Below are 12,424 nucleotides of genomic sequence, written 5' to 3'. Positions count from 1 at the left end.
GGGCTGGGTTGGGCTGGGTTGGGCTGGGTTGGGCTGGGTTGGGTTGGGCTGGGCTGGGCTGGGTTGGGCTGGGTTGGGCTGGGTTGGGCTGGGCTGGGTTGGGCTGGGTTGGGCTGGGCTGGGCTGGGTTGGGTTGGGCTGGGCTGGGCTGGGCTGGGTTGGGCTGGGTTGGGCTGGGCTGGGCTGGGTTGGGCTGGGCTGGGCTGGGCTGGGTTGGGTTGGGTTGGGCTGGGCTGGGTTGGGCTGGGCTGGGCTGTGTTGGGCTGGGTTGGGTTGGGTTGGGCTGGGCTGGGCTGGGCTGGGCTGGGCTGGGCTGGGCTGGGCTGGGTTGGGTTGGGTTGGGCTGGGCTGGGTTGGGCTGGAAGGGAGCTCAAAGCTCAGCCAGCTCCAAGCCCCTGCCATGGGCAGGGACCCCTCCCACCAGCACAGGCTGCTCAGGGCCTCATCCAGCCTGGTCCTGAACATCTCCAGGCAGGAGGCAGCCACAGCCTCCCTGGGCAGCCTGTGCCAGAGTCTCCCCAGCCTCACTCTCAAGCATTTCTTCCTCCTCTCCACTCTCAATCTCCTCTCTCCCAGCTCAAAGCCATTGTTCCTCAGCCTGGCACTCCCAGACCTTGTTCAAAGTTCCCTCCCCAGCTCTCCTGGAGCCCCTTTAGGTACTGGAGGGTTGGAAGAGCCCTCCAAGGTCATTGAGTCCAACCTTCAACCCAACCCCACCCTGGCCCCAGCTGCCATGGCCACAGGAACCCCTCCAGCCATGGGGACTCCACCACCTCCCATGGGCAGCCTCTGCCAGGCCCTGACCACTCTGCCACCAAAGACATTTCTCCTCCTCTCCAACCTAAGCCTCCCCTGGCACAACTCCAGGCCAGTTCCTCTCTTTCTATCCCCTGAGACTGGGGAGCAGAGCCCAACCCCCAGCTCCCTGCAGCCTCCTCTCAGGGAGCTGTAGGGAGGCAGCATCACCTTCCTGACTGGAGAAGTGCCTCTCTCCTCTTGCTGTCATAAAACAAAGCCTTGCATCTGAGAAGCAGGGCTGGGAAGTGCCCAACCTGAGGAGCTTTGCTCAGCTGGGTGGCATTCCTGCACTGTTGTGGCTTCTGGATCCCTGACAATGAGCTCTGCTCTGTGGCATTCATGGTGAATGCCTTCTCTGCTCCAAACCACATCATGGGACATGCAGGCTGAGCAAAGAGCTGCAGCAGCAGGAGAGGATGATCTGTGTTGTGACCAAAGCTCTGCTCCTGTGGGGAATTTCCAGTCAGAAGCAGAATGCTTTAATCCCAGAGCCCAGCACAGCAGGGGCTGGAAGGGACCTCTGGAGCTCACCCAGTCCAACCCCTGCCCCAGCAGGGCACCCACAGCAGCTTGCCCAGGAGCACGATGCCCAGGGGGTGTTTGGAAGCTCTCCACACCAGGAGACTCCACAACCTCTCTGGGCAGCCTGCTCCAGGGCTCTGGGACCATTACAGTTCCTCATGTTGAGCTGGAACCTCCTGTGCTGCAGTTTCCATCCATTGCTCCTTGTCCTATCCCATGGCACAGTGAGCAGAGCCTGGCCCTGTCCCTTCCCTCCTGACCCCCAGCCCTCAGCTACTGACAGATATTGATCAGATCCCTCTCAGTCTTCTCCTCTGCAGACTGAACAGCCCCAGGGCTCTCAGCCTCTCCTCCCCAGGCAGTGCTGCAGTCCCTTCAGCATCCTTGCAGCCCTCCCTTGGCCTCTCCCCAGCAGATCCCTGTCCCTCCTGAGCTGGGGAGCCCAGAGCTGGATGCAGTATTCCAGGTGTGGCCTCAGCAGGGCAGAGCAGAGGAGGAGGAAAACCTTCCTGGCGCTGCCGGCCACACTGCTCCGCATGCAGCCCAGGACCCCCTTGGTTACTTTTGTGCTTCCCCTTTTTCCTCAGGGAGGACCTGGACAAGCAGATCCTGGAGATGCTGTTCTCCTGGGCTCAGCAGAACTGGGAGGACCCCGAGTGTGTGAGCAGGCTGGTGAGAGCCCTGCGGGAGAGCGGCCGGCAGGACGTGGCCCAGGAGGTGGAGGCGGCCCTGGAGCTGGGCAGGCACAAGTACCGCCAGTCCCTGCGCAGGGTGGGCCTGCAGCGGGACAGCAGCGCCGAGGACTCGGCCATAGCCACCATGTAGCGGCCAGCAGGCGGCGCTCTGGCCCCGCTCAGACTGGCTGCAGGGCCCTGGGGCTCCCCTCAAGGGCCGGCGGCTTCCCGAGGCTCGGAGCGGAGCGCGGAGCACTCTCGGGAGCTCTGGGGCAGCTCTGAGCGCCTCCTGCTCTGCTCCTGCCCCTCAGCCTCGAGCTGCAGAAGGGTGCAGCCAGCCAGAGACTGAGGTGTCTGCCAGGGGGGCAGTGGCTGGAGCAGCCTGCCCTGGAGCAGCCTGCCCTGCAGCAGCCTGCACTGCAGCAGCCTGCCCTGCAGCAGCCTGCCCTGGAGCAGCCTGCCCTGCAGCAGCCTGCCCTGCAGCAGCCTGCCCTGCAGCAGCCTGCACTGCGCGGAGCCCTCTCGGGAGCTCTGGGGCAGCTCTGAGCACCTCCTGCTCTGCTCCTGCCCCTCAGCCTCGAGCTGCAGAAGGGTGCAGCCAGCCAGAGACTGAGGTGTCTGCCAGGGGGGCAGTGGCTGGAGCAGCCTGCACTGCAGCAGCCTGCCCTGCAGCAGCCTGCACTGCTCCAGCCTGCCCTGGAGCAGCCTGCACTGGAGCAGCCTGCACTGGAGCAGCCTGCCCTGGAGCAGCCTGCACTGCGCGGAGCCCTCGCGGGAGCTCTGGGGCAGCTCTGAGCGCCTCCTGCTCTGCTCCTGCCCCTCAGCCTCGAGCTGCAGAAGGGTGCAGCCAGCCAGAGACTGAGGTGTCTGCCAGGGGGGCGGTGGCTGGAGCAGCCTGCCCTGCAGCAGCCTGCCCTGGAGCAGCCTGCACTGCAGCAGCCTGCACTGCAGCAGCCTGCACTGCAGCAGCCTGCACTGGAGCAGCCTGCACTGCAGCAGCCTGCACTGGAGCAGCCTGCCCTGGAGCAGCCTGCACTGCAGCAGCCTGCCCTGGAGCAGCCTACACTGCAGCAGCCTGCACTGCTCCAGCCTCCACTGGAGCAGCCTACACTGCAGCAGCCTGCCCTGCAGCAGCCTGCACTGCTCCAGCCTCCACTGGAGCAGCCTGCACTGCTCCAGCCTGCACTGCTCCAGCCTGCACTGCAGCAGCCTGCCCTGGAGCAGCCTACACTGCAGCAGCCTGCCCTGCAGCAGCCTGCACTGCTCCAGCCTCCACTGGAGCAGCCTGCACTGCTCCAGCCTGCACTGCTCCAGCCTGCACTGCAGCAGCCTGCCCTGGAGCAGCCTACACTGCAGCAGCCTGCCCTGCAGCAGCCTGCCCTGGAGCAGCCTGCCCTGCAGCAGCCTGCCCTGCAGCAGCCTGCCCTGGAGCAGCCTGCCCTGCAGCAGCCTGCCCTGGAGCAGCCTACACTGCAGCAGCCTGCACTGCAGCAGCCTGCACTGCAGCAGCCTGCCCTGCAGCAGCCTGCCCTGGAGCAGCCTACACTGCAGCAGCCTGCCCTGCAGCAGCCTGCACTGCAGCAGCCTGCCCTGCAGCAGCCTACACTGCAGCAGCCTGCACTGCAGCAGCCTGCACTGCTCCAGCCTGCCCTGCAGCAGCCTGCCCTGCAGCCACCCTCCTGTCGCCTCTATTTATTTGTAACTTATTCCTGACACTGGGTGCTGCTGGAAGCCCTGGCAGGGAGCACCTGGGGCTGTGCTCCAGGGCTTGCTGGGGAAGGGGAGGTGCAGTGGTGCTGTGCATGGCCCCTGGTGTGCCATGGGGGCTGCTTGCATGGCAGTGTGACCTCTGTTCCCTGGGAGAGTGTTCCCTGCTCCCTGACAAGTTCTGTAGTCATAGAATCATTAAGGGTGGAAGAGACCTCTGGGATCACCCAGTCCAACCCTAACCCAGCCCCACCATGGCCACCAAACCATGGCCCCAAGTGCCATGGCCACAGGGTTCTGGAACACCTCCAGCCATGGGGACTCCACCACCCCCCTGGGCAGCCTCTGCCAGGCCCTGACCACTCTGCCACCAAAGACATTTTTCCTTCTCTCCAACCTAAGCCTCCCCTGGCACAATTCCAGGCCAGTTCCTATCACCTGAGACTAGGGAGCAGAGCCCAACCCCCAGCTCCCTGCAGCCTCCTTTCAGGGGGCTATAGAGAGCACTGAGGTCTCCCTCCCTGGCTCTGCCAGGCTGCCAGAGCCACTGCTGGCATCTGCTGCAAGTCTCCTCTCAGCCTCCTCTTCTCCAGGCTGAACCCCCCCAGCTCCCTCAGCTGCTCCTCCCCAGCCCTGTTCTCCAGACCCTTCCTCAGCTCTGTTGCCTTTCTCTGGCCCTGCTCCAGCTCCTCAATGTCCTTCTTGGAGTGAGGAGCCCAAAACTGAACCCAGGCCTCAAACCTCAGAGTGCTGAGTCCAGGGGGACAATCCCTGCCCTGCTCCTGCTGCCCACATCCAGGCTAGGATGCTGGTAGCTCTCTTGGCCACCTGGGCACACTGCTGGCTCAACTTCTTCCAGTTCCCTCCACCCCAAAACAACACTGAAGTATCTGGGGGGGAAAGAAAGAGAAGAAACTCATTTCTAACAGAATGGCTGTGGGTGCTTTTTGCTTTGCTCCAGAAGCTGTTTTGGAACAAACCAAATGTCCCCAGGCTGCTGGCACCACCTGGCAGGCTGCTGGCACCACCTGGCAGGCTGCTTAGATGAGACCTCCAAGCTGCTGGCCCTTGGCCTCACAAGTACCAATCCCCAAGCCTGCTGCACTGGGAGGTAGAGGCTCCACCTGAAGGGAAACTGCCTTGAAGCTTCCAAGGGAGGTTCCTGATGTCCTCCCATTGGCACAAGCTTGTGGCACAGTGAAGCTGTGACCCCCTGGGCAGCCTGGTGCAGAGCAGGACTTGAGTTTGCCTTGTGGCAACTGCTGTGATCAGCTGTGGAAGAGGTGCTGCTGTGGGTGCTGTGTGCTGAGCTCACCTCAGGCTGCACACCAGGCTGGAAGTCTTTCCTGCTTGGGCACTGAGGGACCCTGCTGCTGCCCAGCTCATTCTGGACCTCCACCAGTCACCCCCTAAGGACAGTGGCACAGCTGGTGCCTGCTGCCAGCTGCCTCAGTTCAACTCTTCCAAGGCAGGGTTGGACTCAGCTGATCTCTCCCAGGCTGTTCTCAAGCAGAGGAACAACAACAGCCTGTAGGAAATTCCAGGTTTGCAACAGCCAAAGTCAAGCTGCAGCCCTGAGCAGTCCTGGAGTTTGTGCCACCTGTGGAGCATCATCAGTGGTCTGCTGCTGCTGCTGTGCTTCAGACACAGGCATCAAACCCTTCTGCTTTGCCTTTAAAGCCATGCTAACACCTCAGGCCATGCAGTGCTTTCTGGCCAGCCCAGAGCCCTGCAGGAGGACCTGCAGGCTGCAGTGGCCACCTTGGCCCTAGGGGCTTCCCCAGAACTGATTTCTTAGGCTGTGCTGCACCTCAAGTCTCAGCTCCCATTCTCAAAAGGGTTCTGGAAGAGGGCTGGGAGAGGGCAGACTGAGACTGGAGATGGGGAAGAAATGGTTGAGAGTGAGGCTGGGGAGACACTGGCACAGGTTGCCCAGGGAGGCTGTGGCTGCCTCCTGCCTGGAGGTGTTCAGGACCAGGCTGGATGAGGCCTTGAGCAACTTCATCCAGTGGGAGGTGTCCCTGCCCATGGCAGGGGCTTGGAGCTGGATGATCTTTAAGGTCCCTTCCACCCCAAACCATGCTGTGAATCTCTGTTGGGTGCAGGTCAGCAGCTCTTTCCTGAGTGTGCATTTTCTCTGTGTCCTTTGTCCTTGACTGTAGTTTTGATGTGTACCAAGGAGGTGTTTGTCCTTCCCCCCAGCTTTGGCCAGGTGCATCTGGGCCTGCTGGAATAAAGCTGCACTGCACTGTCCAATGGCGTTTGTCACCTGAAGGGAAAGATTGGTTTGCTTTCTGCCTTCTCTCATAGAATGCCAACAGGCTGAGGGTTGGCTGGAAGGGACCTCTGGAGCTCACCCAGCCCAACCCCCTGCCCCAGCAGGGCACCCCCAGCAGCTTGCCCAGCAGCACAATGCCCAGGGGGGGTTGGAAGGGACCTCTGGAGCTCACCCAGCCCAACCCCCTGCCCCAGCAGGGCACCCCCAGCAGCTTGCCCAGCAGCACAGTGCCCAGGGGGGGTTGGAAGGGACCTCTGGAGCTCACCCAGTCCAACCCCTGCCCCAGCAGGGCACCCCCAGCAGCTTGCCCAGCAGCACAGTGCCCAGGGGGGGTTGGGAGCTCTCCACCCCAGGAGACTCCACAACCTCTCTGGGCAGCCTGCTCCAGGCCTCCAGCAGCCTCACACCAAACCACTTTCTCCTCCTGCTCAGCTCCAACCTCCTGGCTGCCACTCTGTGCCCCTTGCTGTCCCTTGTGCTGTCCCTGGGCACCCCTGAGCAGAGCCTGGCCCCAGCCTCTTGCCCCCCACAGCTCCTTTAGCTCTTGCTGAGCATTGCTCAGCTGCCCTCTGGGGCTGCTCTTCTGCAGGCTCTCAGCCCCAGGGCTCTCAGCCTTTGCTGCCCCCAGAGCTGCTCCGGGACCCTCAATGGACTCTCTCCAGCAGCTTCCTCTCCTTCTGGAACTGGGGAGCCCAGAACTGGAGCAAACACTTCGGAGGCTCTCCCCACCCTCAGGGTCAAACATTTCTCCCCCTCTCCAGTCTCACCTCCCTCTTTCAGGGCAAACCATCCCCCCTTGTCCTGTCACAGCCGACCCTGCCCCCGGTCCTGCTCCCCGCCCGCACCGGGCCCCGGGCAGGCTTCCTGCCCCTCCCACCCCCGACGCCCACTCTCGCTCCGGGGGCGCCAGCCAATCACAGCGCGCTCCCAACCCTCCCGGCCTCTCATTGGCTCTGCTCGCTGCCCGGCTGAAGCCAGGCGGGCGCCATGGTTACTAAGGGCGCCGCGTCACTCACCGCGCCCCGGGGCGGGCCAAGCGCCATCTTTACTGCTGGCCGCTGGCTCCAGCGCGGGTTGCTTAGCAGCGGAGCGGGGCTGGCCCTGCTGGGAGGCAGTGGGCTGGGGAGATGGGGGTGCCCCTGCCCCCTTCCCTGGGGCTGGAGAGGCAGCCGGGGCTCAGCCTCTCCCTGCTGGCCTCGCATGTCCTCTCAGGCGCCCTGAGGTGGGTTAGGGGGCAGGGGGCCAGGCGCTGTGTGTGTGCCCCCTGCTCAGGGTCAGCGCCGCGCCCCAGCCCTCGCCACAGAGCCTGCCGGCGGGGACCGCCAGACCCCTGCCCCCGGGCTGTTCCCCCCCGAAACAGCGCTGCCCCCGCAGGGTCCAGCGGCGCCGCGACAGGAGGCAGAGCCCACGGCAGCCCCGTGACCCCCGTGGGGACAGGAGGGCACCGCAGCGGGGGATGGGGACAAGGTGCCCCCCAGCCCAAAGCAGCAGTGTGTGCATGGGTTCATCGTGGCAGGATGGGGACACGGGGCCGGCCCATTCTGGTACGCTCGGGGGGGGCTCTCTGCCACCCTGATGTTCCCTTTGGATCCCAACTCTGTCCTTGTTCCCAGCCCTGTTCCTGTCCTCATCCCTTTTCTGTCCTTGTCCCTGTCCCCTCTCTGTCGCTCTCCCCACCCCTGTCCTTATGCCTGCCCCCAGTACCCCACACCCACATCCTGTCCCAGTCCCACTGCTGGCTTTGTCCCCATTTACCAGCCCAGCACCAGCCCAGCACCAGCCCAGGCACTGTCCGGAGAGCAGCAGGGGCTCAGAGAACCCCACTCGGGCTGAAGGAGAAGCCATGAAGCAGAGGCCACCACATCAGGGGACCTGAGCATCTCCCCTGTGAAGAGAGACTGAGAGCCCTGGGGCTGTTTAGTCTTGGGAAGAGAAGACTGAGAGGGGATCTGATCAATGTGTACATGTGCCTCTCCAACCTGATCGCCCTCTATGATCAGGTGAGCCGTCTGGTGGATGTGGGGAGGGCTGTGGATGTGGTCTGCCTGGGCTTCAGCAAGGCCTTTGACACCGTCCCCCAAAGCAAACTGCTGGCCAAGCTGTCAGCCCCTGGCTGGGACAGCAGCTCTGAGCTGGGTTAGGAACTGGCTGGAGGCTGAGCCCAGAGAGTGGTGGTGAATGGTGCCACAGCCAGCTGGCAGCCAGGCACCAGTGGTGTGCCCCAGGGAGCAGTGCTGGGCCCTGTCCTGTTCAATATCTTTATTGATGATCTGGAGGAGGGGATTGAGTCCATCATCAGTAAATTTGTGGATGACACCAAGCTGGGGGCAGATGTTGGTCACTTAGAAGGCAGAAGGGCTCTGCAGAGGGACCTCGACCCACTGGACAGATGGGCAGAGGCCAACAGGATGGCATTCAACAAGTCCAAGTGACACAACCCAGGCTTGGGATTGTTTAGCCTGGAGAAGAGGAGGATCGGGGGTGACCTCATTGCCCTCTACAACTACCTGAAAGGTGGCTGTAGCCAGGAAGGGGTTGGTCTCTTCTCCCAGGCACCCAGCACCAGAACAAGGGGACACAGTCTCAAGCTGTGCCAGGGGAGGTTAAGACTTGAAGTGAGGAGAAAGTTCTTCACCGAGCGAGTCGTTCGTGATTGGGATGTGCTGCCCAGGGAGGTGGTGGAGTCCCCATCCCTGGAGGTGTTCAAGAGGGGAGTGGATGTGGCACTTGGTGCCATGGTCTGGTCATGAGGTCTGTGGGGACAGCTTGGACTCGATGATCCTTGGGGTCTCTTCCGACCTTAGTTATACTGTGAGACTGTAACCCCCTTCGGATCGCAGCTCCGGGGAGGCTAGCTCGGGCGAGGACACCGCAAGAGAACGGAGCGTCCGCCCCGTGCTCAAGCAAGAGATCACAAAGGGTCTCCACGGCGCCGCTACCGCCACGCGGATTCGTCCTTACTGCGCTTCGAAACTGAGTGAGATACAGGAGGAATGCACCCAGGAACCAGAAGAATCAGTTACCAACTTTTTACTTGGTCTCAGACACGGGAGGTGATGACATTTTTTTGAGTGACAAGGAGGCGAGAGGCAGCTGGGGGCATGAGGTCTTCCTGTTCCCGGGGCCAGAGGGCAACCTTTCTTTAACTGCACAAATTGTCTGCTGGGCTGCTGGCCTGGGGTGGTTTGAGCCTTAACTGAGAGTTAAGAGCTCAGATGGGGGCAAGGCTGAGAATCACTCCCCCGCTCCCCCCCTCCTCCCTCCCAACAGAGAGGGGAAAAAAGGAAGGAGCAAATCCACCAAAGAGTAATTTGGAGTCGGCTTGGAAGTAGAGAGGTAAAGAGTTGTCTTTAAACTATATATATATATATATAACAACAACAGGAAAGGTTCACAAGGGCAAGGGACAAGCCTGGAGAAGAGGAGGCTCAGGGGTGACCTCATTGCCCTCTACAACTACCTGAAAGGTGGTTGTGGCCAGGAAGGGGTTGGTCTCTTCTCCCAGGCACCCAGCACCAGAACAAGAGGACACAGTCTCAAGCTGTGCCAGGGGAGGTTTAGGCTGGAGGTGAGGAGAAAGTTCTTCCCAGAGAGAGTTGTTAGCCATTGGGATGTGCTGCCCAGGGAGGTGGTGGAGTCCCCATCCCTGGATGTGTTCAAGAGGAGATTGGATGTGGCACTTGGTGCCATGGTCTAGTCCTGAGGTCTGTGCAGACAGCTTGGACTGGATGATCCTTGAGGTCTCTTCCAACCTTGGTGATACTGTGAGACTGTGATGGATGGGAGTGGGACACACAAAAAGAACAATACAAAACCAGTCTCTCTCTGAGGAGGTGTGGAGGCAGCAGGGAGAAGGATTGGGTCTGGCCACGTGGCAGAGGAGCAGGAGGGCAGCTGCAGCAGCTCTCATCCAGCAGAGGCAGGAGCCAAAAGGAGAACCAACAGCTACGATGCTTTTGATACCCTAGCTGGGCAGGGAGGGGGGAGTGGAACAGACTCAGCTTCCCAGGGGGAAACACCCCACAGGGAGGGCAAAGTACCCCAAGCCCTCCCCCCTGCTTTGTTTTGTTTTCAGAGAAGGGTGTTAACCCACCACAGCCTCTTCAGAATAGGCAGGGGGGGACCAGAGGCAGTGAAAGCAAACAGTGCAGCTGAACTGTTTGCAGCCATTCGGAGGCTTGCCTGCGTGCAGGCGATGCGCCGCAGCTCACTCTTTGGCTCTGCCCTGGATGCCTCCATCGAACCCTCGCTGCTTAAGATTCTTATTAGGGGCATGGCTGCAGCCCTTAAAGGGACATACCAACTGTGCTAGGTTGAGAAGCCACCAGGGCCAAAAGAAAGACTCAGACAAATGGATTGCAAAAATGGGGGAAGGTTTCAATGGGAAAAACACTGAAAGTTGTACAGAAAACCACAGGCACAGTGACAAAAGAGAGAGATCCCAAAACATAGCCAAGAACATCCCCCCCCCACCTGGGGGTACAGCCAAAAGCCCCCCCCAGGGCTCTTTCTCCCCCCCTCAACCCAGCCTTGCGCCTGGCCAGGCCCAAGGGAGGCAGGTCACCCCATTACCGAGGCAGCGGCGAGGGGAGAAAGAGGAAGTGAGGACCCCTTGCTGATGTTATATAGGGGAGCAGGGCATTATGGGATGAAATACCTAGCTTCCTGTGACCACCCACTGGGCTGGGCCTTCTTTTGGGACATCACAGGTGTGGCTTGTGCAGCAGCACCCAGCCTAAACCACCACACCAACATACCAGCAAATTTGCAGCTGACACCAAGCTGCGGGCAGATGTTGGTCAGTTAGAGGGCAGAAGGGCTCTGCAGAGGGATCTTGCCAGGCTGGGCAGATGGGCAGAGGCCAACAGGATGGCATTCAACAAGTCCAAGTGCCAGGGGCTGCACTTTGGCCACAGCAACCCCAGGCAGAGCTACAGGCTGGGGGCAGAGTGGCTGAGAGCTGCCAAACAGAGAGGGACCTGGGGGTGCTGATTGACAGCCACCTAAACATGAGCCAGCAGTGTGCCCAGGGGGCCAAGAGGGCCAAGGGCATCCTGGCCTGCATCAGGAACAGTGTGGCCAGCAGGAGCAGGGAGGTCATTGTGCCCTGTGCTCAGCACTGCTCAGGCCACACCTTGAGTCCTGTGTCCAGTTCTGGGCCCCTCAGTTTCAGAAGGACATTGAGAGACTTGAAGGTGTCCAGAGAAGGGCAACAAGGCTGGGGAGGGGTCTGGAGCACAGCCCTGTGAGGAGAGGCTGAGGGAGCTGGGGTTGCTTAGCCTGCAGAAGAGGAGGCTCAGGGGAGACCTCATTGCCCTCTACAACTACCTGAAAGGTGGTTGTAGCCAGGAAGGGGTTGGTCTCTTCTCCCAGGCACCCAGCACCAGAACAAGAGGACACAGTCTCAAGCTATGCCAGGGGAGGTTTAGGCTGGAGGTGAGGAGAAAGTTCTTCCCAGCAAGAGAGATTGGCCCTGGGAATGTGCTGCCCAGGGAGGTGGTGGAGTCCCCATCCCTGGAGGTGTTCCAGAGGGGATTGGATGTGGCACTTGGTGCCATGGTCTAGTTGTGAGGTCTGTGGTGACAGCTTGGACTGGATGATCCTCGAGGTCTCTTCCAACCTTGGTGATGCTGTGAGACTGTGAGACTGTATTAAAAGGACAGATTGAACAAACACTTGAGCGAAATCATGACCCAAGAAACACCCCAGAACACGTTATGACTTGGCAGGAGCTTTTAGTGGACCTATCCTACAATGGCAAGCAGCTCAGGTACCCAGACCACATGCCTGCAGCTCAGCCAAGCGAGGGGACACTCCAGCCTGGCACAGGCAGGCGCAGCGACGTGACACCAGCGAATGGCAGAACATGTGAGGTTCGCCCAGCAAAAGTATCAGAGTATCAGAGTATCAGGGTTGGAAGGGACCACAAGGGTCAGCCAGTTCCAACCCCCCTGCCATGGGCAGGCAGTGGACTGGGCCAAAGGAGCAGGCAGTGGACTGGGCCAAAGGAGCAGGCAGTGGACTGGGCCAAAGGAGCAGGCTGTGGATTTGGCCAAAGGAGCAGGCAGTGGATTTGGCCAAAGGAGCAGGCAGTGGATTTGGCCAAAGGAGCAGGCAGTGGATTTGACCAAAGGAGCAGGCTGTGGATTTGGCCAAAGGAGCAGGCAGTGGATTTGGCCAAAGGAGCAGGCAGTGGATTTGGCCAAAGGAGCAGGCAGTGGATTTGGCCAAAGGAGCAGGCAGTGGATTTGGCCAAAGGAGCAGGCAGTGGATTTGACCAAAGGAGCAGGCTGTGGACTGGGCCAAAGGAGCAGGCAGTGGATTTGACCAAAGGAGCAGGCAGTGGATTTGGCCAAAGGAGCAGGCAGTGGATTTGGCCAAAGGAGCAGGCAGTGGATTTGACCAAAGGAGCAGGTAGTGGATTTGACCAAAGGAGCAGGCTGTG

At 60.9% G+C, this 12,424-nt stretch overlaps 1 protein-coding gene across 1 annotated transcript in view; it reads left to right on the top strand.

Annotated features, from left to right (window-relative positions):
- The window catches only part of PIDD1 (p53-induced death domain protein 1), a 34,854-nt gene extending 32,709 nt beyond the window's left edge, over positions 1-2,145 (top strand). The window contains 1 exon segment of the mRNA XM_054172001.1: positions 1,908-2,145. Within this exon segment, the coding sequence (XP_054027976.1) occupies positions 1,908-2,145 (238 nt within the window).
- The last annotated feature ends 10,279 nt before the right edge of the window (positions 2,146-12,424 follow it).

This window comes from Dryobates pubescens, chromosome 22, assembly GCF_014839835.1.
Source record: "Dryobates pubescens isolate bDryPub1 chromosome 22, bDryPub1.pri, whole genome shotgun sequence".
NCBI lineage: Eukaryota > Metazoa > Chordata > Aves > Piciformes > Picidae > Dryobates > Dryobates pubescens.
The sequence above is the reverse complement of the archived record's forward strand: the minus strand, read 5'-3'. Positions and strand labels throughout refer to the sequence as shown.